Source organism: Mustela lutreola, chromosome 3 (assembly GCF_030435805.1).
Source record: "Mustela lutreola isolate mMusLut2 chromosome 3, mMusLut2.pri, whole genome shotgun sequence".
Classification (NCBI taxonomy): domain Eukaryota; kingdom Metazoa; phylum Chordata; class Mammalia; order Carnivora; family Mustelidae; genus Mustela; species Mustela lutreola.
Genome location: NC_081292.1, coordinates 66,962,698 through 66,988,637, shown reverse-complemented (window position 1 = coordinate 66,988,637; position 25,940 = coordinate 66,962,698). Strand labels below are relative to the sequence as shown.

General features: G+C 33.7%; 1 protein-coding gene and 1 pseudogene across 2 annotated transcripts in view; one reads left to right on the top strand and one right to left on the bottom strand.

The window, feature by feature from the left end:
* ARFGEF1 (ADP ribosylation factor guanine nucleotide exchange factor 1) overlaps positions 1–25,940 on the bottom strand; it is a 155,210-nt gene that overhangs the window by 78,498 nt on the left and 50,772 nt on the right. For both annotated transcript variants that reach the window (XM_059166286.1, XM_059166287.1), the window contains exons 5-10: positions 24,515–24,694; positions 21,966–22,242; positions 18,311–18,421; positions 5,553–5,728; positions 4,252–4,385; positions 665–899 (exon numbers count right to left, since the gene is read on the bottom strand). In XM_059166286.1, the coding sequence (XP_059022269.1) occupies positions 665–899; positions 4,252–4,385; positions 5,553–5,728; positions 18,311–18,421; positions 21,966–22,242; positions 24,515–24,694 (1,113 nt within the window). The remainder of the gene's footprint in view (positions 1–664; positions 900–4,251; positions 4,386–5,552; positions 5,729–18,310; positions 18,422–21,965; positions 22,243–24,514; positions 24,695–25,940) is intronic.
* On the top strand, positions 8,878–10,109 carry LOC131827699 (large ribosomal subunit protein uL24-like; annotated as a pseudogene).

Below are 25,940 nucleotides of genomic sequence, written 5' to 3'. Positions count from 1 at the left end.
ATAAACAATGGCAAAATTATTGTGAGGGCTGAACTAACACAAGACATCTAGAATCATTCATTCAACCAGTATAAACTCCTTGAAGGCAGGGCTGTGTCTAATCTGATTTTGTATTCTTACTGTTCACCCAGTGCTTAATATTTCATAAGCACATGCTAGTTGAATGAGTAAATGAAAAAGCAGCACAGCTGACCCCTGAACAATGTGAGGGTTTAGTGCATTGATCCTTGTGCAGTTAAAAATCCACATGTAACATTGGTTCTCCAAAAACTTAACTACCACTGTTGACTACAAGCCTACTGATAACATAAACATTCAACTAACACATATTTTGTACATCATATGTATTATATGCTGTATTGTATTATATTCTGTATTCTATTATATGCTGTATTATATTCTGTATTACAATCAAGTAAACTAAAGAAAGAAAAAGAAAATCAGAAGGAAAGGAAAACATACTTACAGTACCGTACCAACACTTATTGAAACAAATCCACATGTAAGTGGGCCCCCCCTCAGTTCAAAGCAGTATATTGGTTCAAGAGTCAGTTGTACATGAAAATTCATAAATATTATTTCACATTCTGAAAAATTTTCTAGGGAATGAATAATCTGATTTAAAACATGAAACTAATGAAATACCCAACAATGTAGAACATACCTCAATTTGCATCTTCAGATGTGTCTTGAAGTTTGACAACAAAGTGAGAAATATGGAAAGAGAAAGCTCAAAAACCTCTGGTACAGATGAGACTCCATTTTTTGAAAGTGCAACACACAGATACTGCTTAATTGCATTAATAAACATCTCATTTGTCCTGAAAACAGGTCCTGCATTCTGCAGAATGGATAGAAGTAACTGCAATGAAAGAATCTTGGATCGTAACTCATGAGACCTAAAACGTAAAAAAGAAGGCACAGTATATGGACATATTTAGCATTATGGTAATAAAAGGGTGTTCCAAAGATATTTCCTGGTACCACAAAATTTCACAAACTTTAAAATGGATAGGAACAGAACACTCTACCACAAAAGCACAGTACATGAATGAGCTTTGACACTAATAATGGTAGTCCCACTTACATTCTCAAGTACCACATAATCTCATAAACTTTTTATAAGGAAAAGCAATCATTTACACATATTTAAAATCAACCTACTGTTCCTTCATACACGAAAAATATTTATTCCTTGTTCTTTTCTTTCACAAGCATATTTCACCTTTTAGAACTCATCATGAGTTTCCTACATTATGTGCCATATTTAGTATATAATAGTTCCACAGTATATAATACTTAATAGTTTAGTATATAATATACTTTTTGCCTAGGTATGCTACTCAAAAACCCTAAACAAAATTCAAAGTTTTGGTTGTATGAAGAAGCTATAGGACTATTTCAAGCTTATTTTTTCAATAACCATTTAAAGTTCTTTTCTTTTTTGAAATACAAAGAGGCTTTTAGAACATTTATATTTCTTAACAGTCTACACATTTATTCTAAATATTTTAATAATGAAAAGCAAAAAACTCCTTTTCAGCTTAAATTTTCACCTTTTTTCTGATCAATATATTATACCATATTCTGATCAATATCTAGCATTATAATTATCAGATTTCACACATATAATTTTTCTTCCATTAAAAGAGGCCTCTTAACACCAACAGACCAAGAACCCATGCAACTTTTTCAAATACAGAACACACTTAACATGTTCTAGCAGCTAATTACTTTATTCTTCCCAAATAGTGTATCATTGGTGTCACATTTGCACCACAGATAACAAACTTAATTGTTCTTGATTTCTCCCTTAAAAATGTTATGTTTTAAGGGTCGAGTATTTCAAGAACCTAAGAAACTCTAAGAAATATTTTAATTTCATGTAAATGGGAATCACAAAAATATTACCATCTTTGAAATAAAACTGAAATCAGTAATATCATTACTTGCTACATATCAACTTTCCAAGATGGCTTTGTGCAGCAAATATAGTATTACCTCCCCTCCACCAAAAAAGCTTAAATCAAGTTAGAAACAGTGCGAGGTTAGATTATGAAGAGCCCACGAAAATATGGTATGGGTTAAAGTATCTCCCCTTCATGTGAAGCCTTCCAGAGCTTTAATATTATGACTACTTCCTAGTCTAGCTAATTTATTATCTTTTCTGCTCAATTCCAGTAGTCTTTAAAACCTGTAGCTTACTATTATCGAACACATAAATTTTTGTTGTGTTTTTTTTTTAATACCTAGATCTAACAAAATGCCTTGTACACAGTATGTGCTCAATCACTCATGGATTTATTCATACACCCAGCTAAACATTTATTAAGGACTACTATCTATAAGGCATTCATTAATGAAGAAATGATCAAATGATTATCTTATGCAAATTATCTTTTATATGCAAAAGCAGCTAGAAATTTCAGGTCTACAGATTTTCACTGGGGGGTTTCAAATTATGATTTAAGCTTAACGAACTATTCCTGGAACATCATCTTAGCAAGATCACAAAACATCAAGAGAAGCAAGGCAAAAAAGAAAATTATATAATTACAAGTCATTAATTTTGGGGAAAAATCATTCAAGATAGGAAACCATAAATTCTCTTCTGGAAAATGAACAGTTTCTAGGGGTAGAAAATTTGATTTCTTCTGTATTCAGTTCTAATGTTTAATGTTCCTGATGACCAAAAAGGTCTTTTTTAAGTTTGAACAAAATTTCTAAATATTTGGTTTAAGTCTACGGAGTAGGAGCATAATTTACATTATTTCTCTTAAGAATCCTTTGTAATATTAAAGACTGCAGCTTTCCAAAACTAGATTACTCTTTATTAGCACTAAGGAATGCTCCCTGCCATAAAGTACTCCTTAAAATCATGTATTTTGTTTTCTTTTTATTTTGGGTACTTTAAAGAATTCTCCTTTTTCTGCTTATTCGTATTTTTCCAAATCACACTTTTTAACAGTTGATATAGAAAAGTAAATATCTGAGACTTTAAAGGTTAATAACATTTTTAAATCATGGCAAAGATGGCAATTAGCAATAACACTAAATTCTTAAGTTACTTCCTCCTCAAAGTCTTCCAACAATTTGGAATGAGATGGTTATTTTTCCTGTTATAGTGAGAATAAGAAATTGAAAAAATTCTGAATATATTCTTATAACATACATAGGGTATAATCAACTTTATACAGCAATCTGAACAACCTTAATGCTTTTTCCATGGAGTTTACATTCTCAAAATAGAAAAATCAATGTAATATTTCTGACTCTCAGGATTTGGGCCTAAAAAGATTTTAGAATTTGGGGTTTTAGGGCTTAGAAGATGTTTCTCACTGATTCAGGACAATATGACAAAATAAAACTGTATACAAAATATAACAAACGTGGTTTACCAAAACTTACAAAGTTTTTCTTTTTCCCCTATTCTAACAGTCTCTAGTCTTTCTTTTTAGGTGACATTTAGAAACCAAAATGCTCTAGAGTTTCTAAAAAAATGAAGTAGTATTGCTTACATTTTCCCCCTATTTCAATATCCTTTTTAAAAAGCTACTCAGGCCAGGCTGACTTTTTCTCCAGAAAGTTCTCCTAAAATTGTCGTGCTGCACCTCATCATGCTGCAACATTAGCGAGGCATGGTTCTTTAATAGTGCCCAAACTCAGTCTCAAGCAAAAATTCGTTATATTTGACTCATGAAATGAAAGATATTTGGTGATTTCTGACAAAAAATGGTACTTTCCTACAGTTTAAACTAATATATTTGACAGGAATCAGCCAAGTGACTCCCATCTCAAAGTACCTCCTGTTTCCCACAGAGAAAGATATCAAATTAGAGCATTTTTCAGACCATAATATGTAGTATCTTTCATTATGAATTTTAAAATTTATTTCTCTTAGGTTTTATTACCTTTCAACTGGTAGCTTTCAGAAACCTAGCACAAGGCTAAATGTAACAGGGCTACATTAACTCCACAGTTACTCATAATACTGAAATAAGAATTCTTTCAATTGTTCAATCAGGAACATTTCTCTAATGCTATTGGTATGCTTTGGGAAACAGTGTAAGATACCTAGTAATTTTCAAACTCACTGTTTTTCAAATACATATTTTAAAAAGCAAAATAGCCCTAAAATGTATTTTTGAGAGTTCTATGGGACAAGAATAACAAAAAACTCCAAAGACTATCTAACAGTAAGTTTCAATCTTAAAAAATTGTATTTGTCAAGGACAATAGCTAATGACTTACTTTGGATCTGGTGGTCCATCTGACAGTGGTTTCATGGACAGTTTACACAATGACCTGAATACTAGAAAGGCATCCTTTTGTAAAATGTGGGAAAACTTAGCACCAGGTGAAGGTCCTGAAGAATTTCCAGATTCCTAAACAAGTTAACATACCATGTAAATAAAGAAATTTGCCAGTGTAAAACCATTTCAGCTTTCTATATATTTTATTCAATTCTGTAATATATGGAGGGGGTTCTGCTAACAGGGAAACCTAATGAGGAATTTGCCACACTGTTTCTCTCTTTAATCTGACATACCACGCTCCTCCCCAGCAGTAAATTAATACCTTAAAAAACAAATTCTTATTTTTTAAATAAAGATTTTTTACTTATTTAACAGAGGGAGAGAGAGAGCGAGCATAAGCAGGGGGATTTGCAAAGGGAGAGGGAGAAGCAGACTCCCCACTAAAGCAGGGCACTGATGCAGGGCTCAGTCCCAGGCCCCCACGATCATGATCTGAGCCAAAGGCAGATGCTCTACTGACTGAGCCACCCAGGCACCTAAAAAAATGAATTCTTTGAAAATACACACTTAGCCACCAAAAAACTCTTGAATTTTATTCAGTTCATACCATTACTAACAAAATCTAGCACATCATGCTCTGACAAGATATCTCCTCCCTGGCCTAAACCATGCTTTCCATTACCTGCCATTGGGTGTTTTATGTTTTTGTTCTATTTGATGTTTTATATCCTCTGCTTAGAGACACATAAAACAACAGAAATTGTCAAAGCAATGTTTCAAAGTTGTTAACCGAGGAAGGTTAATAAAGCCAAGAAAGCTTAATCTTATACACAGGGCAATGATTTACTGTAGGACTTCCTTATCTAAAATAAGAACACACTAAATACAGGGGTAGGGAGGATGAGAAGAACCTATCACTACCACGTATAGATTTCATTGTAGCCCCGAATGAAAGTAAGTAGAAGTTCCTTAAATGTCTTAAAGATCTTTCTCATCCAATGATACTAGAACTGTCCTATGAATATATGATAAAAATGCTCTTTTTAAATGCAATTTCAATAGGGGGGAGCATAGAGAAGATGTGAATAATACCAAACAGCTTAGAGTTGTAAATTTAACTATCAATATATTTAGGGGATAAACTGCTTTGATTTATATCAATAAGAAATACCCAAGTTTTTATTTTCCCAAAATTATAATCAGCCAGCATTATCAACTACATATATTCACCATAAGGTGCTGGTAGCCTATACATCTAAGAGATTAACAGGATACCCCCCTGCCCCCCACTGATACCTGAGTATCATTGGAAGAGACAGACAATCTGTCATCAGGTAAAGACGGTGTATATGCAACAGAAATTGGTGTTCCTGGAATTCCATTTGCTTGAATATTTTCACTGTCGCTACCATCCTCTATAGTTCCAATGTTGCCATCTGCACTTGCATTTATAGTAGTCCTTTCTCCCATATCTAAAACGGTAAGAATAAAAAAACATGCAAATGCATCTGACTTAACTGAAGTGTACTGAAAAGGCATAGAATATTTAAAACTCAACAGTGGCAAAAAAGCAATGTGAAGTAGTATGTATTGGCACCACTTAAAGGTCAGCATACTTAGTAGTAAGTATGCATTTGGAATACATCCAAATACAATCCTTAAGTAGCTCTAGCTAGGAAACACACTCAGCTGATCAAAGGCTAACTGGCATGTGCCAAAACAGGAGCTTACTTTTGGTCTCCATTATCATTTACTAGCTCGGTTCTAATGAATGCTAAAGCCTTAAGATGTTAACAGAGATTCTTCAAAAAAATATTCTATTACCAAGTAGTTAGAGATACGCTGGGAAATAGCTTTCTTCATTATAGTCTTTATAATATGCTCTCTACAGGGAATATATACTATGCAGTGTTTCCAAAACTATTTTACCATGAGCACCTCCTTCCTCTTTTTAGAATACCTATTAATAACTCTAATAATATATCCTTTAGAACATACACATGGAAGAAATGGCTACAACACTGAATATTTTTCAGCATGTCACTCTGAGTAATCATACTTTTAGTTAATATGAATAGAAATAAATGACTGTCAGTAAAACAAAGAGATAATGCAAATAATATCCAGTTATCCATAATTAGTCTAGGTGTAACATGTATTATTATTATTATTAAAGATTTTATTTATTTATTTGACAGAGAACACAAGTAGGCAGAGAGGCAGGCAGAAAGAGAGAGAGAGAGAGAGAGAGAGAAAAGCAGGCTCTGCACTGAGCAGAGAGCCTGATGCGGGGCTCGATCCCAGGACCCTGGGATCATGACCTGGGCTGAAGGCAGAGGCTTTAACCCGCTGAGCCACCCAGGCGCCCCAACATGTATTATTTTTAAAAAGAAACAAATAAGTGTCTGTGGCCATAACTCAGCCATCTGGGAGAAAATTGCTCATTTCATGTTACCAATTAAAAGAGAACTATAAGCAAGGGAAACATACTATACTATAAGGAGCAGATTTTGGAATATGAAAGACCTATGTATCAATCATGTCTCCCAATTTAACTGGATAACTTATTTCATCTTTCTTTTACTCAGTTTCTACATCAGCAACAAAGATAATAATGTTCGTGAGGAATCACCAAAACACAAATAACCTACATACGCACGATTCATAAAGAACACGAGTGATTCTCAATCAGTGGTAGCTATTATTTTGTTGATAACTAATAACATGTGCCCAATTTTTGACTAATTTGTTAATGAAAAAAGTGTATCTGGTATCCCAACTCTGAAGCTCCTTTCTGCTATCCAAATTAGAACACCCTGGATAGATTAAACTGGATGATTTCGAAGCATGTTTTACAATTAACAACTGGTACATGAAAAAGATACTCATTGATAAAACTTACTTGGGAAACTCTGCATTACATAAAACAGTTTTCCTAGTGGCCCTTTCAGAGCTTTAACATGCTTATACTAGACATGCTTAATGCTGTTACACCTTTCAATATATATACGTATGTATTAATGTGCTATGGCTTTAAAAAGACGTATTTGTTATACATACCTTACATATGTAAAAATGTTTACTATGCAAAGGATTCTCTGGAAGAAGTCATAAAAAATTTAATAATGATTATCAGAAATTGACAATTATCCCTCAAAGCACTTGTTCCATTTTCTGACAGCACCCAATTACATCGCCTCCCTCTGCCCCTCCTTCACTTTCCCTTAACAAACAAATTACCTACTTAGCTAAGAAGTAGGTTAAGTTAACATAGGCTACTTCATTCTCCCTCGTCCCACCATAAAGTTCCTTACATCACATCAACAATAATCTTTCTCTTTCCTCTCATTTTAGAGGGAAAAAATACTCCTTTGTACTTCTAAAGTGAACTATCATTCAAACCAATCTCTTCTTGCATTCATTAGTACTTTCCTCCCACTCAAGTTTTTTCTTGCAGCACTGCATTTTCAATCTCATGTATACGACTGAATCTTCTCCAATACTCAATAAACATATTCAAATCTTTTCAATGAAAAAAAAATTCTTTCAATTCTTGCTACACCTCTGCTACTATCCATTTTTCTCATTTTTTCACATTTCTGAGAGGAATAATCAATATTCATTGATGATACTTTCCTTCCTCCCTTCCTAGGAAATTTCTCAGAAGAACTAAAAACATTCTTCACTTTACTGCTTCCTACAAGTTAACTTAAAATCTCTCAATTTCCTCATTGTAAAAGAGGGAATGGTAATAGCACCTAAATATCCCAGTGTTGGGGGAGAATTAAGTGAATAAATATAAGTAAAGCACATTAAATCATTTGGGATACACAGAAAGTACTTTATTTTTTTTTTAAAAGATTTTATTTATTTATTTGACAGAGAGATTACAAGTAGGCAGAGAGGCAGGCAGAGAGAGAGAGGAGGAAGCAGGCTCCCTGCTGAGCAGAGAGCCCGATGTGGGACTCGATCCCAGGACCCTGAGATCATGACCTGAGCCGAAGGCAGCGGCTTAACCCACTGAGCCACCCAGGCGCCTCCAGAAAGTACTTTAAACAGAGTTATATATTATTATTCTCTATGTCTTCTCCTCTAATTCTCCCTCCAATAATCTCCTAAATGTAAGTGCAGAATTCTGTTTTCAAAGTGGTAATTGAGTCCACTAAAAATTAACTTCTCTTTTGATGAATCCCAGTGAAATTACTAGGAAAAATATAAGCAAGAGACAAATGTAATGTTTGTAACATTACTGCTATATTTCACCCGTAAGTTTGATAATTGCTGGTCTGGTATTTTTCACTGGTATGAAAAAATTCAAGATAATCCTGACTTAAAAAAGAAAAGTAAAATTACATCCAGGCACAAACACACTCATATACTTAATTTGATAGAGTATCCTCCAAAAAACAACGGCAATTATCAAACTTATGGGTAAAATACAAAAGTAATGTTAGAAACAAAATGAGGTTCCTTGCCATAATTAACATGATTTTTTTTCTCTTTGAAAGTTTATTATTATTTAAAAAAAAAACCTATACTTTTTACATTTTACATTCACCTCTCAGAACATTTAATGATACCAGTTAACGATGATATATATAAAGCCCACCAGCTGCTTGAAATGGCTGCAAATTTTTACCATGTACTGATATTAAATTGGTTTGAACTCTTTGGAAAAATTGGTGTAACATTAAGTACCAAGATTTCAAATTCCCAGATTAGAAACAAGATTTTTAAGTCAGGAGGAAATTTAGTAAAAATTCAAGGCTCAAAGGAAATGTTAATGAAAAAACAAATATACTATAAAAAATAGGATTCCCCTCCATCCCCAAAATCAGGTTAAAAAAAAAAAAAAAAAAGAAACAACCCGATCCCACCCCACCCCACCCCACCCCACCCCCAATATTTCTCTTAGAAAAGTCGCCCAATCCTGAACACAGGGTCTCACACACAAACACAAGTAAGTAGCTTGATTTGCAGATCAGCCTCTGGGATCTTATACTGGACCCAGTTTGAAGTTGAAAGAAAAAAAATAAGTTAGGTAGTTAGATATCCATAAACACCGGTATCCAAACAAATGAAAACATCCTAGCTTTGGTATGGCTACGGAAATCTGGAAATAGTTCAAGAGGACACTGGCTTTGGAAGAGAGGGAGTTAATGAGAGGGAGTTCAAACCAATGTTTTCTAACAGAAACAAAAGAATAAAAATTAGAATACTGTAAAAGAAGAAACAAAGACAAAATACATTCTTCACCTAAAAAAACTCAAGATAATCAAATAAAAAAGTTTTAGAAACAATACACATTTAGAAGGTGAGTAACTTAGTAGGAGATAAATATGGAAAACTAAGGGTTTTTCTATATTCCAATCAAATTAGGAAGTAGGAGCCTTTTGTGGCCATTGCTGAAGTGCCAGAGACCAAAATAAAGTTCAATCCCTTTGTGACTCCTGACTGGATCAAGAACAGTACAAGCCATTTCAGTGCACCTTCTCACACTTACAGGAAGATTATGTCTTCCTTCCTTTCCAAAAAGCTGAGACAGAAGTACAACGTTCAATCCATGCCCATTCAAAAGGATCATGAAGTACAATTTATGTGAGGACATCACAAAGGTCAGCATATTGGCAAAGCAGTCCAAGTTTACAGGATGAAATACATCATCTACACTGAATGAGTTCTGTGAGAGGAAGTGAATGGTACAACTCTCCATGTGGGCATTCACCCTAGCAATGTGGTTAGCACTAGACAGAGATGACAAAAAGATCCTTGAATGTAAAGCCAAATCTCACCAAGTAGGTAAGGAAAAAGAGCAAATATAGAGCAGAAACAACTGAGAAGATGCAGGAATAAAGTAATCTTACATACAGTTTAAATATAAACTTAGAATTTTTTAAAAAATTAAATTAGAAAAAAAAGTAAATTAGAAAAGGACTCATCCAAAATACTACCAAAACTAAAACAAAAAACACAGAAATAATTTAACAGGAACTGTGCAAGAGGAAAAGGAAGAAAGCAATGAAATTTTACTAAGTGACATAAAAGATCTAACTGAATGAATTTATGCTTCTGGATAAGAAGGTTCAATATTACAAATAAGATACAACTCCCCAATTAACTTATAAACACAATACAAATTCAATCATAAATAAATTTTTTTTAACTTAATGAACTGGCTCTAAAGTCATGTAGAATACATTTACTAGATATTTAAAAAAATTGGCAGGGGTAGGGGGACTTGCACTACAAAGATCAAAGTGTACTATAAAATCAAAATATTTTAAACAATTCAACACCAGATAGCTCACTGTTACTGTAGACAAAACACAAGCAGAATCTATAGGATAAAATTTCAGAATCATGTAAGATAAAATTTCAAATTAACTGATAAAAAATTATTCTAAAGGTTAGCTATGAAATCACCTACTAGACAGAAAAATCAATTTCAGATGAATTACAAATCTATATTCAAAAAGTAAAAACAAAGGTATTAGAAAAATGTAGGGCAGAATATTTCTGTAATCTTAGGGTGGTAAAATCCATTCTAAGCAAGACAAAAAGAGTTCACACACATACAAAAAGACAATATTCATTACATCTTTTATATGTGGTCAAATAGCTGCTCAGAACAGTAACACAGGCAAAGGCTAAACAAAATGAAAACAAAGATTGACTAGAAAAAAAAGTATTTACAATACACTGAGTAAGGGTTAATTTCTTGATGTGAATAAACCTTGAAATAAGAACAAAAAAACCAAAAGGAAAAACAGGCAAAAGTCATGAACATACAATTCAGAAAAGTATTAATAGCCCACAGATACTCAACTGGACCAAGAAACTTCCGACATTTGACCTACAAAAATAATGGCTTCTCCCTGGGTTTTGATCCTACAAGTTATCAGAGAAACACAAATTACAACTGTAAGATATAATCCATCTAGTAAAGTGATATTAAACAACATACATTATATAAAATTTAAATACCCATAACCTTGATCAAAGTATTCCTTTTTTAAAAAAGTATTCCTTTTTAGAAATTTATCCTAAAGTGCTAAAAGATAATCTATGATGAGAATGCTCCTCAGAACAGTGTTTATAAAAAAGCAAAAACTTGAAAATAATCTAAATGTTTGCAACGGCAATGTTATATCCTTCACTTTCAAGATTGGAAATATCCTTCACTTTCAAGACTAGAACTTGGGATTCCAGTAGAACCCTGAACACACCTCTATTCCAGGGCTTATAATATTGACATTATCTATTAATGCAGCTTTTTCCCTCACTAGATTTTAGAATCTTTTTTTTTTTTTAAAGCTTTCTTTTTTTTTTTTTTTAAAAGATTTTATTTATTTATTTGACAGAGAGAGATCACAAGTAGGCAGAGAGGCAGGCAGAGAGAGAGGAGGAAGCAGGCTCCCTGCTGAGCAGAGAGCCCGATGCGGGACTCGATCCCAGAACCCTGAGATCATGACCTGAGCTGAAGGAAGCGGCTTAACCCACTGAGCCACCCAGGCGCCCTAGATTTTAGAATCTTGATAGTCAGAAGATGTCTTATTGTCCTTGAAGCTCTAATACGCAGTCCAACATTAAGTATTTTTAAATAGTAAATCTTGAATCTATGTTATTGAGTTGAATTTACTAGCACAAATTCTCTGATTTGGCCGATATAGCACAGTCAGAGAGAGGTAGGTATGTTACAGAAGTAAAAAGATACGCAACTAGAATTTATTTAAAGAAAGTTAATACAGAGCAGGTTGAGGATTTTGCTGTGGGAGAAGACACTGAGCATGTTTTCAGAATTCAAACTAATTCAGAAAGATTCACAGTTCAAGAAATACAAAGTAGAACTGATAATTAAGAAACACTTAAGTGACAAGAGTTGAGGCACATGCTGTTTGAAGTATCTGCTGCCTCTCACTTGCCTGTTCTACACATGGGGCCACAGCTTTGCAGAAGTTCCTTTCTGACTGAGCAGCAGAAGTGCTGCCCTTACAGGAAGCCCTCACAATAATTTTGCAAACAAAACATCAAATCCCCAAAAATAAGAGGCCGAAGAACCATTCAGTAATCACCAAGAAGAACAGTGGGAGAAATTAAAGATCTTGAAAGGAAGTGCTCATGAAACGGCTTAGTAAAAGTAAGTGTGTGCTTTGGGTTTCAAAGCTTAAGAGAATGTAAATGGTGCAACAGAAAGAAAGGTTAAAATGAAGAGAGAAGGGAAAAAACGAAAATATGAAGGTATTCAATAACCAAAAATTCTAAAGGCCAGTATTTGTTATGAATTACTCATACATCAAAATTGATAAGCATCTAATGAAAATGCTATACAAAAAAAAAAAAAAAAAAACCTAAGGGAAAAAAATCAAGAATAACAGAAAGATTATAGAGGATTCACTAAAAAAAGAAATGTAATGACACTTATATTTGAGAAGATACTTAATTTTCATCCACAGAGAAATGCAAATTATAACCAAATTAAGAAGTGGATAAAGAGAATGTGGTATACATACACAATGGAATATTACTTACCCATGAAAAAGAATAAAATCTTGCCATTTGTAACAACATGAATGGATCTAGAGGGTATTATGCTAAGTGAAATAAGACAGTGAGAGAAAGACAAATACCATATGATTTCACTCACAGGTGGAATTTAGGAAACAAACAAATGAACAAAGAGAAAAAAGAGACAAAAAAAAAAAACCAAACTCTATTTAAATACAGAGAACTGGTGGTTACCAGAGGGGAAGGGGGAATGGGTAAAATAGGTAAAGGGGATTAAGAATACACTTATCATGATGAGCCTTGAGGAATGTATGGAACTGCTGAATCACTATATTGTACACCTGAAACTAATACAACACTAAACGTTAAATATACTAGAATTTAAAAAAATAATAAACTAAGAAACATTTCTCACCTAACAGGTTGGCAAAAATTCAAAACTTTAAATTCCACTAGCAATTATCAAGAAAAAGGCACTCTTATATATTGCTGGTGAGTGCAAAATGGTACCAAAAAAAAAAAAAAAAAGAGTGCATAATGGAACAATACCTATGAAGGGACATTTAGCAATAGCTAATTAATCTTATTAATTTACCACTTGACCCAGTAATCTCAGTTCTATGAATCTTTCCCCAATCTAAACCCCCACAAATATGAAACAATACAGATGTACAGGGTTATTCATGGCAGCATTACTTGTAATAGCAAAACACTGGAAACGATCCAAGTTCCTGTCAATAAGGGACTAGTTGAGTCAACTATGATACATCCACATAACAGATTACTGTGCAGACAGCCAAGAGAAAAAATAAGGAAAATTCCTACAACTGAAAAGAGTATTTACAGCATATATTAAGTGAAAAAAAAGGGGGGGTACCAAAAAAAAAAAAAAGGAGAAGATATAAAATGTTTTGCCAAAAAGAAAGAGAAATAATGTTAAGTACCTGCTTATTAATCTGGGGGAAATACATACACACACAGGATAAACTAAAAGCTAATGAAAGTGGCTACCTATGTCAGGCAGGTCAGCAAGGAATGGATAGAAGAATTCTGAGTATATGTTTTATAAAATTTTTGACTCTCATTCATGCAAGTGATCTTCAAATAAATAAATCAATAAAATAGTTAATACAGTTTACTATTATAAATTATACAACTGTAAATAGTGTAGCTATTATTCATCCTCAGTAGGATGCATTCTAAATACACATATATAAAAAAAATTGAACTTTAGTAAGTTGTTGCTGAGAATTTGGGTTTTTACTGTGGGAAAAGGGAAATACAAATGTGAAATGTAAGAAGATGAAGAAAAATCTAGTGGCACTGGATGTGACCTGGAACTATCAATATGAACTTGTGACGGTAGATCTCCCTGTCTCTGTACATTACAAAGGCTAAGAAGTAACGACACCATGACACCTCAGCAGGAATGAGTATGCCTAGTCGCTAAATATAATTGCCCACTAAAAAGAACAAAAACTCCTTAAAGAAGCAACTGATTCCAGAGCTGGGGCAAGGGAAAGTTGAACATTTAACTTAAAACACCTTGTTTCCAGAAAACAAGGAAATGCTCAAGATAATAGAATCACATCAGAAAGACACAGGAGCTGGATTCCTACTGGCCAGCTCAAGAACAAAGAATAATGGTAAATGATTATAATAAGATGAATAGCAAAGAACTCATGAGCTCACAGTATTATTTTTTTTTTTTAAAGAAGAAGAGCTCTTCTCCATAGAAAAGCGTCAATTAATGTTAGAATTATGAAATCACTATTTTGTAACCAATGCAATATGTAAGTCAAGGATCATTCATGGATGCTAAAACCACTAAATGGAAAGATCCTTCTATGATCTTGAAATAAGATTATTTATTTCATATTTCAGTTGACCTACATGGGGCTTAGGAGGGCCAATCCCTCATGTAGTTGAAAACTGTGTAATTTGACTTCCCCAAAACTTGACTACTAATAGCTAAATGCTGCCCAGAAGCAGCATGTTACTGATAACATAAACAATTGTTCAACATGTATTTTATACTGTATTTTTACAGTCAAGTAAACTAGAAAGAAAAAATCCTAAGGAAATCATTAACAAAAAGAAAATACATTCACAGGACTGTATTTATGGGGCAAAAAAAACTCACATAAAGCAAATCCATGCAGTTCCAATCCATGTCATTTGTTGAAAGGTCAACTATAGTTAAAAGGTAAAAAGTCTCCCTTACAATGAAGAGACCTGTGGTCACCATCTTAACCAAGTGATGAAACATTATCACTAATATGGGTAACTTGTTGTTATGAACCAATTAACTAACATGATGAATAAAAAGTACCAACATTACCTATGCAATATTCTTGCAAATACATTTAATCTAAATTAGGTAACTGTTATATCAACTCAAAATGCGTAACACTCTACAAACAATATCATACTCTTTAAAAAAAGGTAAATGTTATGGAAGATGGGGGAAGAGGCAAGAGGACTTGTTCTAAACTAATGAGACAAAAGAGACAGAATCAAATGGCAGCAACTGTACTCAGATCCTGTACTTAAAAAAGAAAAGGGAAAAAAGTATATAAGAGAGACATTTTGGGAATTTGGGGACATTTTAAAATGTAGTATTTATATTAAATATTCTTAAAATAGTGTTAATTTTCTTAGGTGTGAAAATGAATTATGGTTATGTATGAGAATGCCCTTATTCTTAGAAGATATATGCTAAAGTATTTAGGAATAAAGTATCAAGACATATATAGCCAATTTTTTTAAAGGCTCAAGGAAAGATGAGCAAAACGCACATATTCACATACATGTATGTGTGTGTGTGTGTGTGTGTAGGTCTATTTAAAGACACATAAAACATATGCACCAAAATTCTTAACAAGTAGTGAATCTAGAGAAAGGGCATACAAGTGTTCATCGTACTGGTCTTTGGACTTTTGTCTAGGTATGAAAACATTCTGAGTAAAAAGTTAGAGAAAAATGAGAGAAAAATTTCACTTCGCACTCTGAATTGATATGTATTCGAGACTGGTGAAGTTTTTTTGCAAAGGGCCAGTTAGTAAACATTTTAGGCTTTGCAGGCCATATGGTCTGTTGCAACTACTCAACTCTACTTTTGTAGTGCAAAGATAGCTATTGAAGGCAAAACATAAACAAACGAGCATGTGTTCCAGGAAAACATTATTTACAAAAGTAGGCAATGGGCCAAATTTGGTTCATGGAATATAATTTGCCATCCCCTCATATACATTATTAAACTTTTAAAGACTGCATGGACACACAATGCTCTTTCTTCTCTGATTCTAAGTATACAGGGTTTTAAAATTCATATTCCTCAAGATTATGGCTTCAACTATTAATTTTAACAGAAGGACTCCCACCTATAGCACCTGCCTTGATATCTTACATATTTCTATATTTCTATTATGTATTTCATAAAATTCCCACATGGATGGTGTACCAGAAGCACATTTAGTAGTCAAATATAATTTAGTACATTTTTCCCCAAGCCAACTTCTCTTCCAACATGATTTAATTCCACTAGTTCTAAACCATCCAGCTACCCATTTAGGCTGAGAAACTGGCTGACCACCCATGCATAGAGGAGTTAACACAGTAAGCCTGAGACTCCCTATCCTCAGAAAGGTAGGCTTTTAAGGTTGGCCCTTGCCTGGCCCCCAGGAATTTACATTTTGGGAGGGTTCCCACCATTCCCAGAACTAGTAAGAGTGGCTCACTGTGCCTAAACCACTTGCACAAATAATGTGGTTTATGCTAAAAACCAGCTTTGCTTTAGGAAATCTGAAATTTGGGTACATGCAAGTAAAGGGAGACAACATAACTTTGGGCACTGAGTCTAATGAGCTGCCCTGGTAACCAGCACTCACAATCTGATGTGGAGGAATTAAGAACCTTCTGTGTGACTTCACTAGGACAGTATGCCTGAAGTGTGCATTTGATTTCCTGCAGACATTTCCCCATATGCATTTTCTCTTTGATGATTTTGTACTGTACCTTTACATGATAAAAATTTTAATGGTGAGCATAACTAATGAATTCTGTGATTCCTTCTAGTGAATCACAAAACCCTGGGGTATTCTTGGGGATCTTTGACACACCTTATAATTTCTCTTTCTCACCCAGGTATTTTATCAGTTGCAAAGTCTTCTTGACTTAACATTCATTATCTCACTTCCCATTCACGTTTCCCTCTCCATTTCCACCGTTTCACCTTATTGAGAATTCCATTACTACACTAGTCTCCCACTGTACTTTCTACTTCCCCACTTAATTTCTTGGTACATAATTCTAATTATTCCATCTCTTAGTTTAAAGATCCTTGATGGTAATTTATTTTACGATGGAATGAAGCCTAAAATCTTAAACCTTTAATCAGCAAGTTTGTTCTTTAACCTTAGTTTCTATTATATGATATCACATATTTTATACTTCAGCCAAACCACTAGCTGTCAATTTCCAGGTGGTAGTCTGGCAGAAGTCCTCTCCTCTAGACTTGAGCCAACAGAGCTTCCAATACATCAAATACCACTCCCCATACCTGTGTGAATCCATACAGTCTAAGTTCAAGTGTCATCTCCTACATGAAGCCCTCCTCGATCACTTAAGCTGGAAATAATCACTTTTTTTTCTGAATTTTAATAGGATGTTAGCTGTTTCTTTGTAATAGCACTTATCATTTGGTCTATCTTGGATTAACTTTTGTATCCCCCTACAGTGCCACCCAACTGTATGCACTTCCTTAGTATTTGCTGAATGAAAAGATGAAAAAACGAGAAGGCAATCAGATGGATGCCTGGTTCTAGTGTTTCATTAAAGAAGAAAATATATTCTTAGGAATGATGCTATAAGTGGGAGTTAGATATTGCTGAAACAGTGTTATTCTCATTCAAGAGCCATACTGTACATTTAATTATACTTCTAGAAGTGTATGTAGCAAAGTACTATGCTTACTCCCGTGCAAAAAACCATGGGTAAATAAGCTTCAGTGGACTGGTCTCAAATCTAATCCTCTCTACAAATAGTACTATTTATGGAAAATGTGAGTTAAATTCCTAACAAACTTTACAACATCTTTATAATATAATCCATAAGATAGGAACTGGCCTTATATCAACTATACATTGGTTGTGATAATAAAGGTGTAAGAAAGCATGGATTTTTCCAAAAAAGATACACATATTCAAAACCAAATCAATTTTAGTATTTTCTGGTTTATAGAGTTTCGAACATTTAGGAGTATAAAGCATGTATCTCTGCCACCAAACATAAAAACAAAAAAATGAAATGGCATCAACTTTTCTTTAATGCAGTAGGGAATAATGGGTTTTTATGAAAGATTATAACTGAACCTGGAGGAAAAAAGGGAGTAACTGTTCTATAATTAAAGATACTTAAGTATTTTTCCTATACACACACTCCAATTTGAGAAAGCTTGTATTTTTGCTCCACACATTATATAAATAGCCTCCGTAGTGGGATGAAATATTCAAAGACAGAAAAAACTAACGTTGAGTGAAATACACTACCTCCAACAACGATGTTCACCATTTCTTCTACAATGCTCTGTACAATGTCTTGTGGCTTTTCCTCACAGTCATGGTTTTCTCCATCATATAATATGTCATTTTTAGATAACGCTTTAAAAAAGAAAAATCCAAGAAAATATGAACTTTTTGGAAATTTTACTAAACATTTAAATTTAAAAACCTTCCTTAAAAATTAAGAATAAAAGAAAATATGATAAATGAAACTAGAAGCGATTACAAGTTAAACCTTCAAAATTCGTAACTAACCCAAATTAAAAATATTTATAAATTCAATCAACTTAAAAAATGCTTTACCTGACAAACTATTAAAAATGATGATTCAACTTAAGTAGGTTTTCTAGATTATTCTTTTAGGAGCCAAATACTTTGAAGTATTTTGAATGAAACATTTCTTTCTTTTTTTTTTTTTAATTTATTTCAGAGAGAGAGAGAGAGAAAGAGAGAGAGCGAGAGAGGGAATACAGGGGGAGTGGGAGAGGGAGAAGCAAGTTTCCTGCTGGGCAGGATCCCAATGCAGGCTTGATCCCAGGACCCTGGGATCATGACCTGAGCTGAAGGCAGACACAATGATTGAGCCAGCCAGGTGCCTCTGAATGAAATATTTCTAACACATCTGACCTCTTATAAGTATATATTAAATGTAATTAGAGCCTACATTGATTAATTCAGTTCATCAGTAATAACAAACTCATCATTGTGCCTTAATATTTTTGAGGTTCTTAAAGAAGAGACATAGGGCTACCTGGGTGTCCACCAGTGCTTTCCAGCCCTTCCTTACTCTTTCCCCCAAATAATCCACATATCCAGTATAAAACCAAATTTAACAAGAAAAGAATTTGTTCCCCAATTTAACAATCAAAAGCAAATTTAAAAGCCCATCAGAACTTCTGAACAGCTTAAGAGAAACTGGTAAAACCTGACACTCCAGAGTTAGCTTGCAGATAAAAATAGGATTTCCATTGGGTTTTCTGAAATGACGCAAATATCTCAGGAAGGCTCAATTAGCACTTTGGGATGCTTTGGGATCTGGGACCCTACTCCAAATGGCATCAGACTGCATATTAGTTGATAGGGTTAATACACCCATCCCCACTCATACTACTATAAAGGACCACTACTTATGATTCTGGCTTCCAGAATCTTGTCCTCTCTATTGTTCACCACTACTAATCTATATTTGCTACATTCTATATAATACTGTATGCCACAAGGGGAAATTTGATAAATAAGCACACCAAATCAGTTTTATTTTATAAAAAAATTCAAATACAATAACACTTAAATTTTTAGCAAAGTAAAAATATATAAAATTACCTCTAACAAGGTAATTTTTCCACCAGCCTTAAGCTTTGTACTTTTTTAAGATTTTATTTCTTAAGTAATCTCTACACCCAACATGGGGCTTGAACTCACAACCCAGATACCAAGAGTCACACACTCCAATGACTGAGCCAGCCAGTGCTCCTAAGCTTTGTATTTCTGTGCTCTAGTTGGCTAAAATTATCTAGAATCTGAAAGTTAGTTTCAACAAAACTAAATACACACAGTCACTAAGTCACTAATATGTGTATAAAATAACTAGTGAATCAAGAGTCAATTCTCACACAAATAATCTAACAGAAATAGATTATAGTAACAGTAATATTACACACAGGAAATTATTCGAGAAGTTAACTATTATGTCCAAAGTGATAAAACTAATTAGTGATAGAGAAGTGATTCAAAGAAGATAATCTAACTCCAGAGCACTCTTAACCAATGCTTCTCAGGAAGAATTTTTATTTTTATCAGCGATTGAGAGAAAATACCTCTAGGGCCAAAGTAATCATTACTATAGTACAGTGAGTTATGTTTTATTTATAATTCTGTATCCTATAAGGTGACTCATACACAGTAGATGCTTACATTCCCTGGGTCTCAGCCCATGTTGTTTCTTCTATCAGATAATCTTCTAGCTAGCCAATTCCAACTCCTATATAATAAGATTCAACTAAATCATGATCACTTTCTCTACAAAGATATTGCCTAACTCTTCTAAGCAGAATGACCTTGTGCATGACACTTTCAGGATATTTATCACATTATACATCATTTATACACCCGACCATCCAGGCAGACCATGAGTACCTTAAGAACAATGTTTTTATCTCCATCAGTTTTTTAACCCCAAGTTCCACATAGTGCCCAGAACATAGTATGCTAAATAAATGGTTTACTGAATCCATGAAGAAATGAAGGAATAAATAAAGCCCCAGCTTTATTAGAGATTAGCCCTTTTAATTAGCCCCTTTATAAACTCACAGTAAAAGTAGGTGAAATTCAGGCAAGGGCATACTAGAACAAATTTACTATTAGCTTTACTACTGTCAATGATTGGATTTATCAAAATTACCCCTTTTAAAATAAATAGGAAAGGACTATAAAAAATAGTGAAAAGGCATCTAAACATACCACTGTTGATGTTCATGCCACTATTGTTGTAAAAAAGATGTGGCTAAAAAAAAAAAAAAAAAAATCAAGAGCTGAAAATAAATTACAGAAGTCTTTTCTCAAAGAAAAATCTAGAATTCAGATAAACTCTTACTAAGCCCTAACCATCCTACCTCCACACATATACACAGTGAACAGGCAAGAGAATTTCCATCATTTTTTGACACCAACCTAAGAAGCAACAAAGGGAACAACCAAATTCCCTGGAATAGCAAAAGCTCAAAATAATGTTTGGAGGAAAAAAAAAAAATCACATCATGTGATTATTTTTAGAAAAAAAATTAGTAAAATAAATAAATGTAATTTAATTTTGTTATCTTGTAACCCCTTTTCAAAAAAGATTTTATTTATTTGAGAGAGAAAGAAAGCACAAGCACACAAGAGTGGAAGGAGAAACAGAAGGAGATGGAGGGGGGATCTCAAGCTGACTCTATGCTGGGCACGGAGCCTGGAGCCCAACTTGACTCATGGCTTGATCTCATGAACCTGAGATCATGACCAGAAAGCCAAAACCAAGAATCAGATGCTTAATCAACTGAGCCCCCTAGGGCCTCATCCTTTTCTTATAAATAAATTTACTTAGAAAAATAGTATTGGAGAACGTCTCAATTTTAGTGATTACTACACATCAGGACATAAGAATATTTCTGTATGTTAGGCACTTGGTCTCTCAAAAGATTTCTTTTTATACTAAATTTCAGTACTTTATAGACCATAATATTTTTCCAAACCAATAACATTCTGATGACCTAAAGTCTTCAGTCATATTCCAGAACCTTACTAAATAAATAGGTCTATTGTTGGCTCTGAAACTAATTTTAAGGAAAAAACTCAAGTTCCTATACAACATGCTAACAGACACTTATGACCTCTTTTAGTGACACAGATCTCCTCCCAAACAAATCTGTAAATCATATTACTCATGAGATACCAATGAATGCATAGTATCATTAGTAGCTGTCTTATGTGTGGAAGTCAATTAACTTCACCACTTAGCATAGAAAAATCCACATTACCATAATGTGTCTGATATCCATGAAGGCATACTACCCTCCCCCCATTTCTTTACCAAATATGCGTGCCTACACTCTCCCCTTTAACACACATACACATGCCCCACAAAAACCCTTCTCAAAAAGATTACTTTCAGCTGCAGCTGCCTGATCAGCTTCAGTCTGTTCATTTTCTGCACTGGAAATATCAGATCCATTTTCAGGTTCTGTGTCATCCTGAAGGCTTTTATCCACATCATTTGTATGGGAATCAAGGTCCCCTTCATGTTCCTGGGACATGTGATCAACAGTTTGAGGTGGCAAATATCTAAGTTGAGGTGATTCAGGCTCATGATGGCTTACTGGAGACTGCAACAGATGATGATGCTGCCGATGCCTTTCTTTTTCCATTTGCTTGGCTTCCTGCAACTGGAAAAAAATAAAATAATTTTCCAGTACTGGTAAAATGAGTTGTTTAAAATGTGGAGGGATAATGTTAAGCTGAACTATAAATCCTTTATATATAAGGCAACACTTTATACATCAGAAGCAAAGAACATAAAATATACTAAAACTACACAAAAACAAATAACAGTGGTTACTTCTTAGAGGGATGGAAATTGGTACATAAGAACAGAGATGGAAGTCTTTCAGTATGTATCTTCTCTTCACTACTTTTGGTGTTTGAATCATGTGAATGTATAACCTAAACAAAACAAAATTTAAAAACTGAAATAAATTTTAATAGCCTCAGAATAATAATCGGATTATTGCCAATAGTGGATTTTCCGAAAACCAAATAAAAGTTTCACTAAGGGAGGGAAAAAGCGGATGGGGAAATAAAACACATGCTCATTTTAACTCACACATCAAAATCTAGATACCACAAGGAAGTAGTTAATAGTAATAGTTACCAATAGGGAGTGGAGGTTAAGAAATGACCAAATTAGAAACAAGAGTGGAAGGGAATTTTCAGTGTAACATGTTCTTAATGTCACATTGTTAAACCTCTTCATAATTAAAAAAAAAATAATAAAACTGCATTTAATAAATAAAATAGCAATGAATACTTAAATTAAGTACTTAAAACTCAATCAGTCATCTTAATAGGGATGAAAAACTGTACAACAAATGTTGAATTTTATTTTAGAAGACATGTCATTATTATATATACAATACCACCTATAAAACTGGCTTACTTATGCTAAAAAGGTAATGATCAGAACCACAGGAATTCATTTTTTAGCACTTTATTGCTTTTAGACACATCTCTTCTGGTCCTCATGGCCTAATAAGAATGACTCTCACAGAGTTAATTTCCATAAAGGTAAATACTTTACTGTGCCCGAAATGAACATTTCATATTTCTTAGTAATATTCCAGTTTATGTGGAAATACCAGAGCTAATTATATGAATTTATAAAATAAATATAAATTTAAATTAAAATATTTTAATGCTCAAAAGGTAGGAAGAATCTTGTAATACGCATGGTCCAAATCCCATATTTTACAGATACGGAAACTGATGGGAACAACTAGATGCACAGTTGGAACTAGAACAGAATTTTCAGACCAATACTTTAACCCACTCATGAGAAAGTCAACTTCCAAACTAGCAGTGAAGAACCTACAACTTGCAATGGATTCCTACCCTCAGCCTAAACTTCAACAGATCTGCGCTATGGTTTAGTGGGGCAAGCGCATGCTTTGGATCATAGATAAGCATGGCACTGAATTCTAGTTCTATTTATTCCAGAGTTACAGAAATTCTAGAAATATCCTTTAAAAAAATGTTATTGCATGAAAATAAACCTCTAAACATTTTCTATAGACTTCCATACTTTCTAGACTAGGGTTTCTCAACATCAGTGCTACTAAGATTTTAGATCAGATAATTCTTTGCTGTGGAGAGGGGCTGTCCTGTGTGCTTCAAGATATTTAGCAACATCCCTATCCTTTACTAAATTCAGATTAAGCACAATGTCAGATTCTGGATTCAATCTTGAAACAAAAAAAAGGACATGTGTAGGAAAATTGGTGAAATACAAGTAGGCTCTACAGTTTATTTAAAAGTAATGTACAAGTGTCAATTTCTGATTCTGATTATTATAATATGGTTATATATAAGATGCTGGAAATAAGGAAAGAGAGTAAAGGAGATATCCCTGGAATATCTGAAGTTTAAAATGGGCTCAAAAAAACGTTAAAAGTTGATTTGTAATTATGAAGACCTGAACAATTTAAAAATATGGACAAATGATTCTTCAGTTGATCTCTTACCCTACCAAATGTATTTCCACAATATAGATACATATTTTATTTTTAAAGGATGCAATGACTAAAATATTTTATAGCAGAACAGATCAAATTAGGTAGTTTTATATCTACATTAAATTGATCTATTAAGCTTGACTACAATAAAAAATATCATCAATTCATAAACACGTCCATGAGGATAACAACAATAAATACCTTTCAAATTCTACTTGTGCACCATGAAAAATGTTTTTTCCAAAGTCAGATAAGTCAGCAAAACCTCAAAACAAAGCAAAATAATTCCACAGATCTCCAGTAAGTAGAACTGTAAATGAAAATATTCTTCTCTACAAGCACAAAAGATTTCACTGTAATTTCTCTATAAACTCTTCTCTATATTTGATGCCTGAGGTATTCTTTAAATCTCTCTGTTTTTAATACTTACTGCTTGGTTTTCCATGCGTGCAAAGATAACATTTAGCATCTGAGTAAGAGTAGCTTTGGCTGTTGTCTGATTGATGAGATTTTTGCTTGCTAGATAGATATTGTAACATGTTCTCACAGCTTGCAGTACAGTTCCTTCATGAATTTCTATGTGTTGAGATGTTACTGCAGTAAGTAAAGCCTTTAAAAAGACACACACACAAAATAAATAAATAAATAAATAAATAGAAAGACACAGTTGAAGCAATTTTCTACACCCAGAGTTTCAGCACAAAAATATGAGTATTTTCAGACACCATTACCACTTTCATGTATACACCAACAGAATTCTCAGTGTACACCAAGAGAATTTCTACCAGCCTTGGATACATATCATCAATTGGTAATAATTTCCAAATAATCCAAACCTAGAACACTAGAAAACTATTCATTCATACTATTTCAACCCAAGTTTCATTTTAATAAAAATGTTACTTAGTTTCTTAAAATGCGCAGCATTAACTCTGTCACTAAAGAACAGAGATATGCTTCATATGCTATATCTATCAAATGAGACTGTCAACTTTGGAGGATACACAATGTCCTACTCACTTCCAAATTTTTCTGAGATCTTGCTTATAGACCAGACTCAATAAATGTACTGCTGTTGTTGTTGAAGAGGTTTACAAATAGGATACAGCATTAAAATATCAGATTAAATTAGAATAAAGCATTTAAAATACTCCTAAGTGAATCCTCCAACAAAGTCAACAACTTAAATTTGCATGAAAGTTCATACATTAGGGTACCTGCAATTTCTCAAGAGCAAGGACTCCTCGGTCCTTTTATGCTGTACAATGCTATGCAGTCAGCACTGAGTATAAGCTAAATAAACTATGACTCATATGTAGCTGCAAATGATAGGCCAACTGACAAATGATAAGCCAACTAGCTTTTTTAAAATAAAAATATGACTTGTGAAGTGAATACAGATATGAAACTGAAAGGCTCAGAAAGGGCTACATTCACACATGAAAAACATTTGATACATGTAAATGATTTCAAAAGTACTAAAGGTGTAAGAAAATTTTACTGTATAAATGCATCACCACTACCATTAGTAGTCATATTAAGAATTCAAAATTTATAAGACACTGAAAAAATAATTGAGTGACTTCTCTTTTTTTTTTTTTTTTAAAGATTTTATTTATTTATTTGACACAGAGATCATAAGTAGGCAGAGAGGCAGGCAGAGAGAGGGGGAAGCAGGCTTCCTGCTGAGCAGAGAGCCCCATGCGGGACTCGATCCCAGAACCCTGAGAACATGACCTGAGCTGAAGGCAGAGGCTTAACCCTCTGAGCCACCCAGGCGCCTCCTGAGTGCCTTTTCTTTAAAGGACTTTAATTATCCAGGTATATTATAGCACAAACCCAGCACCAAGTTCGGC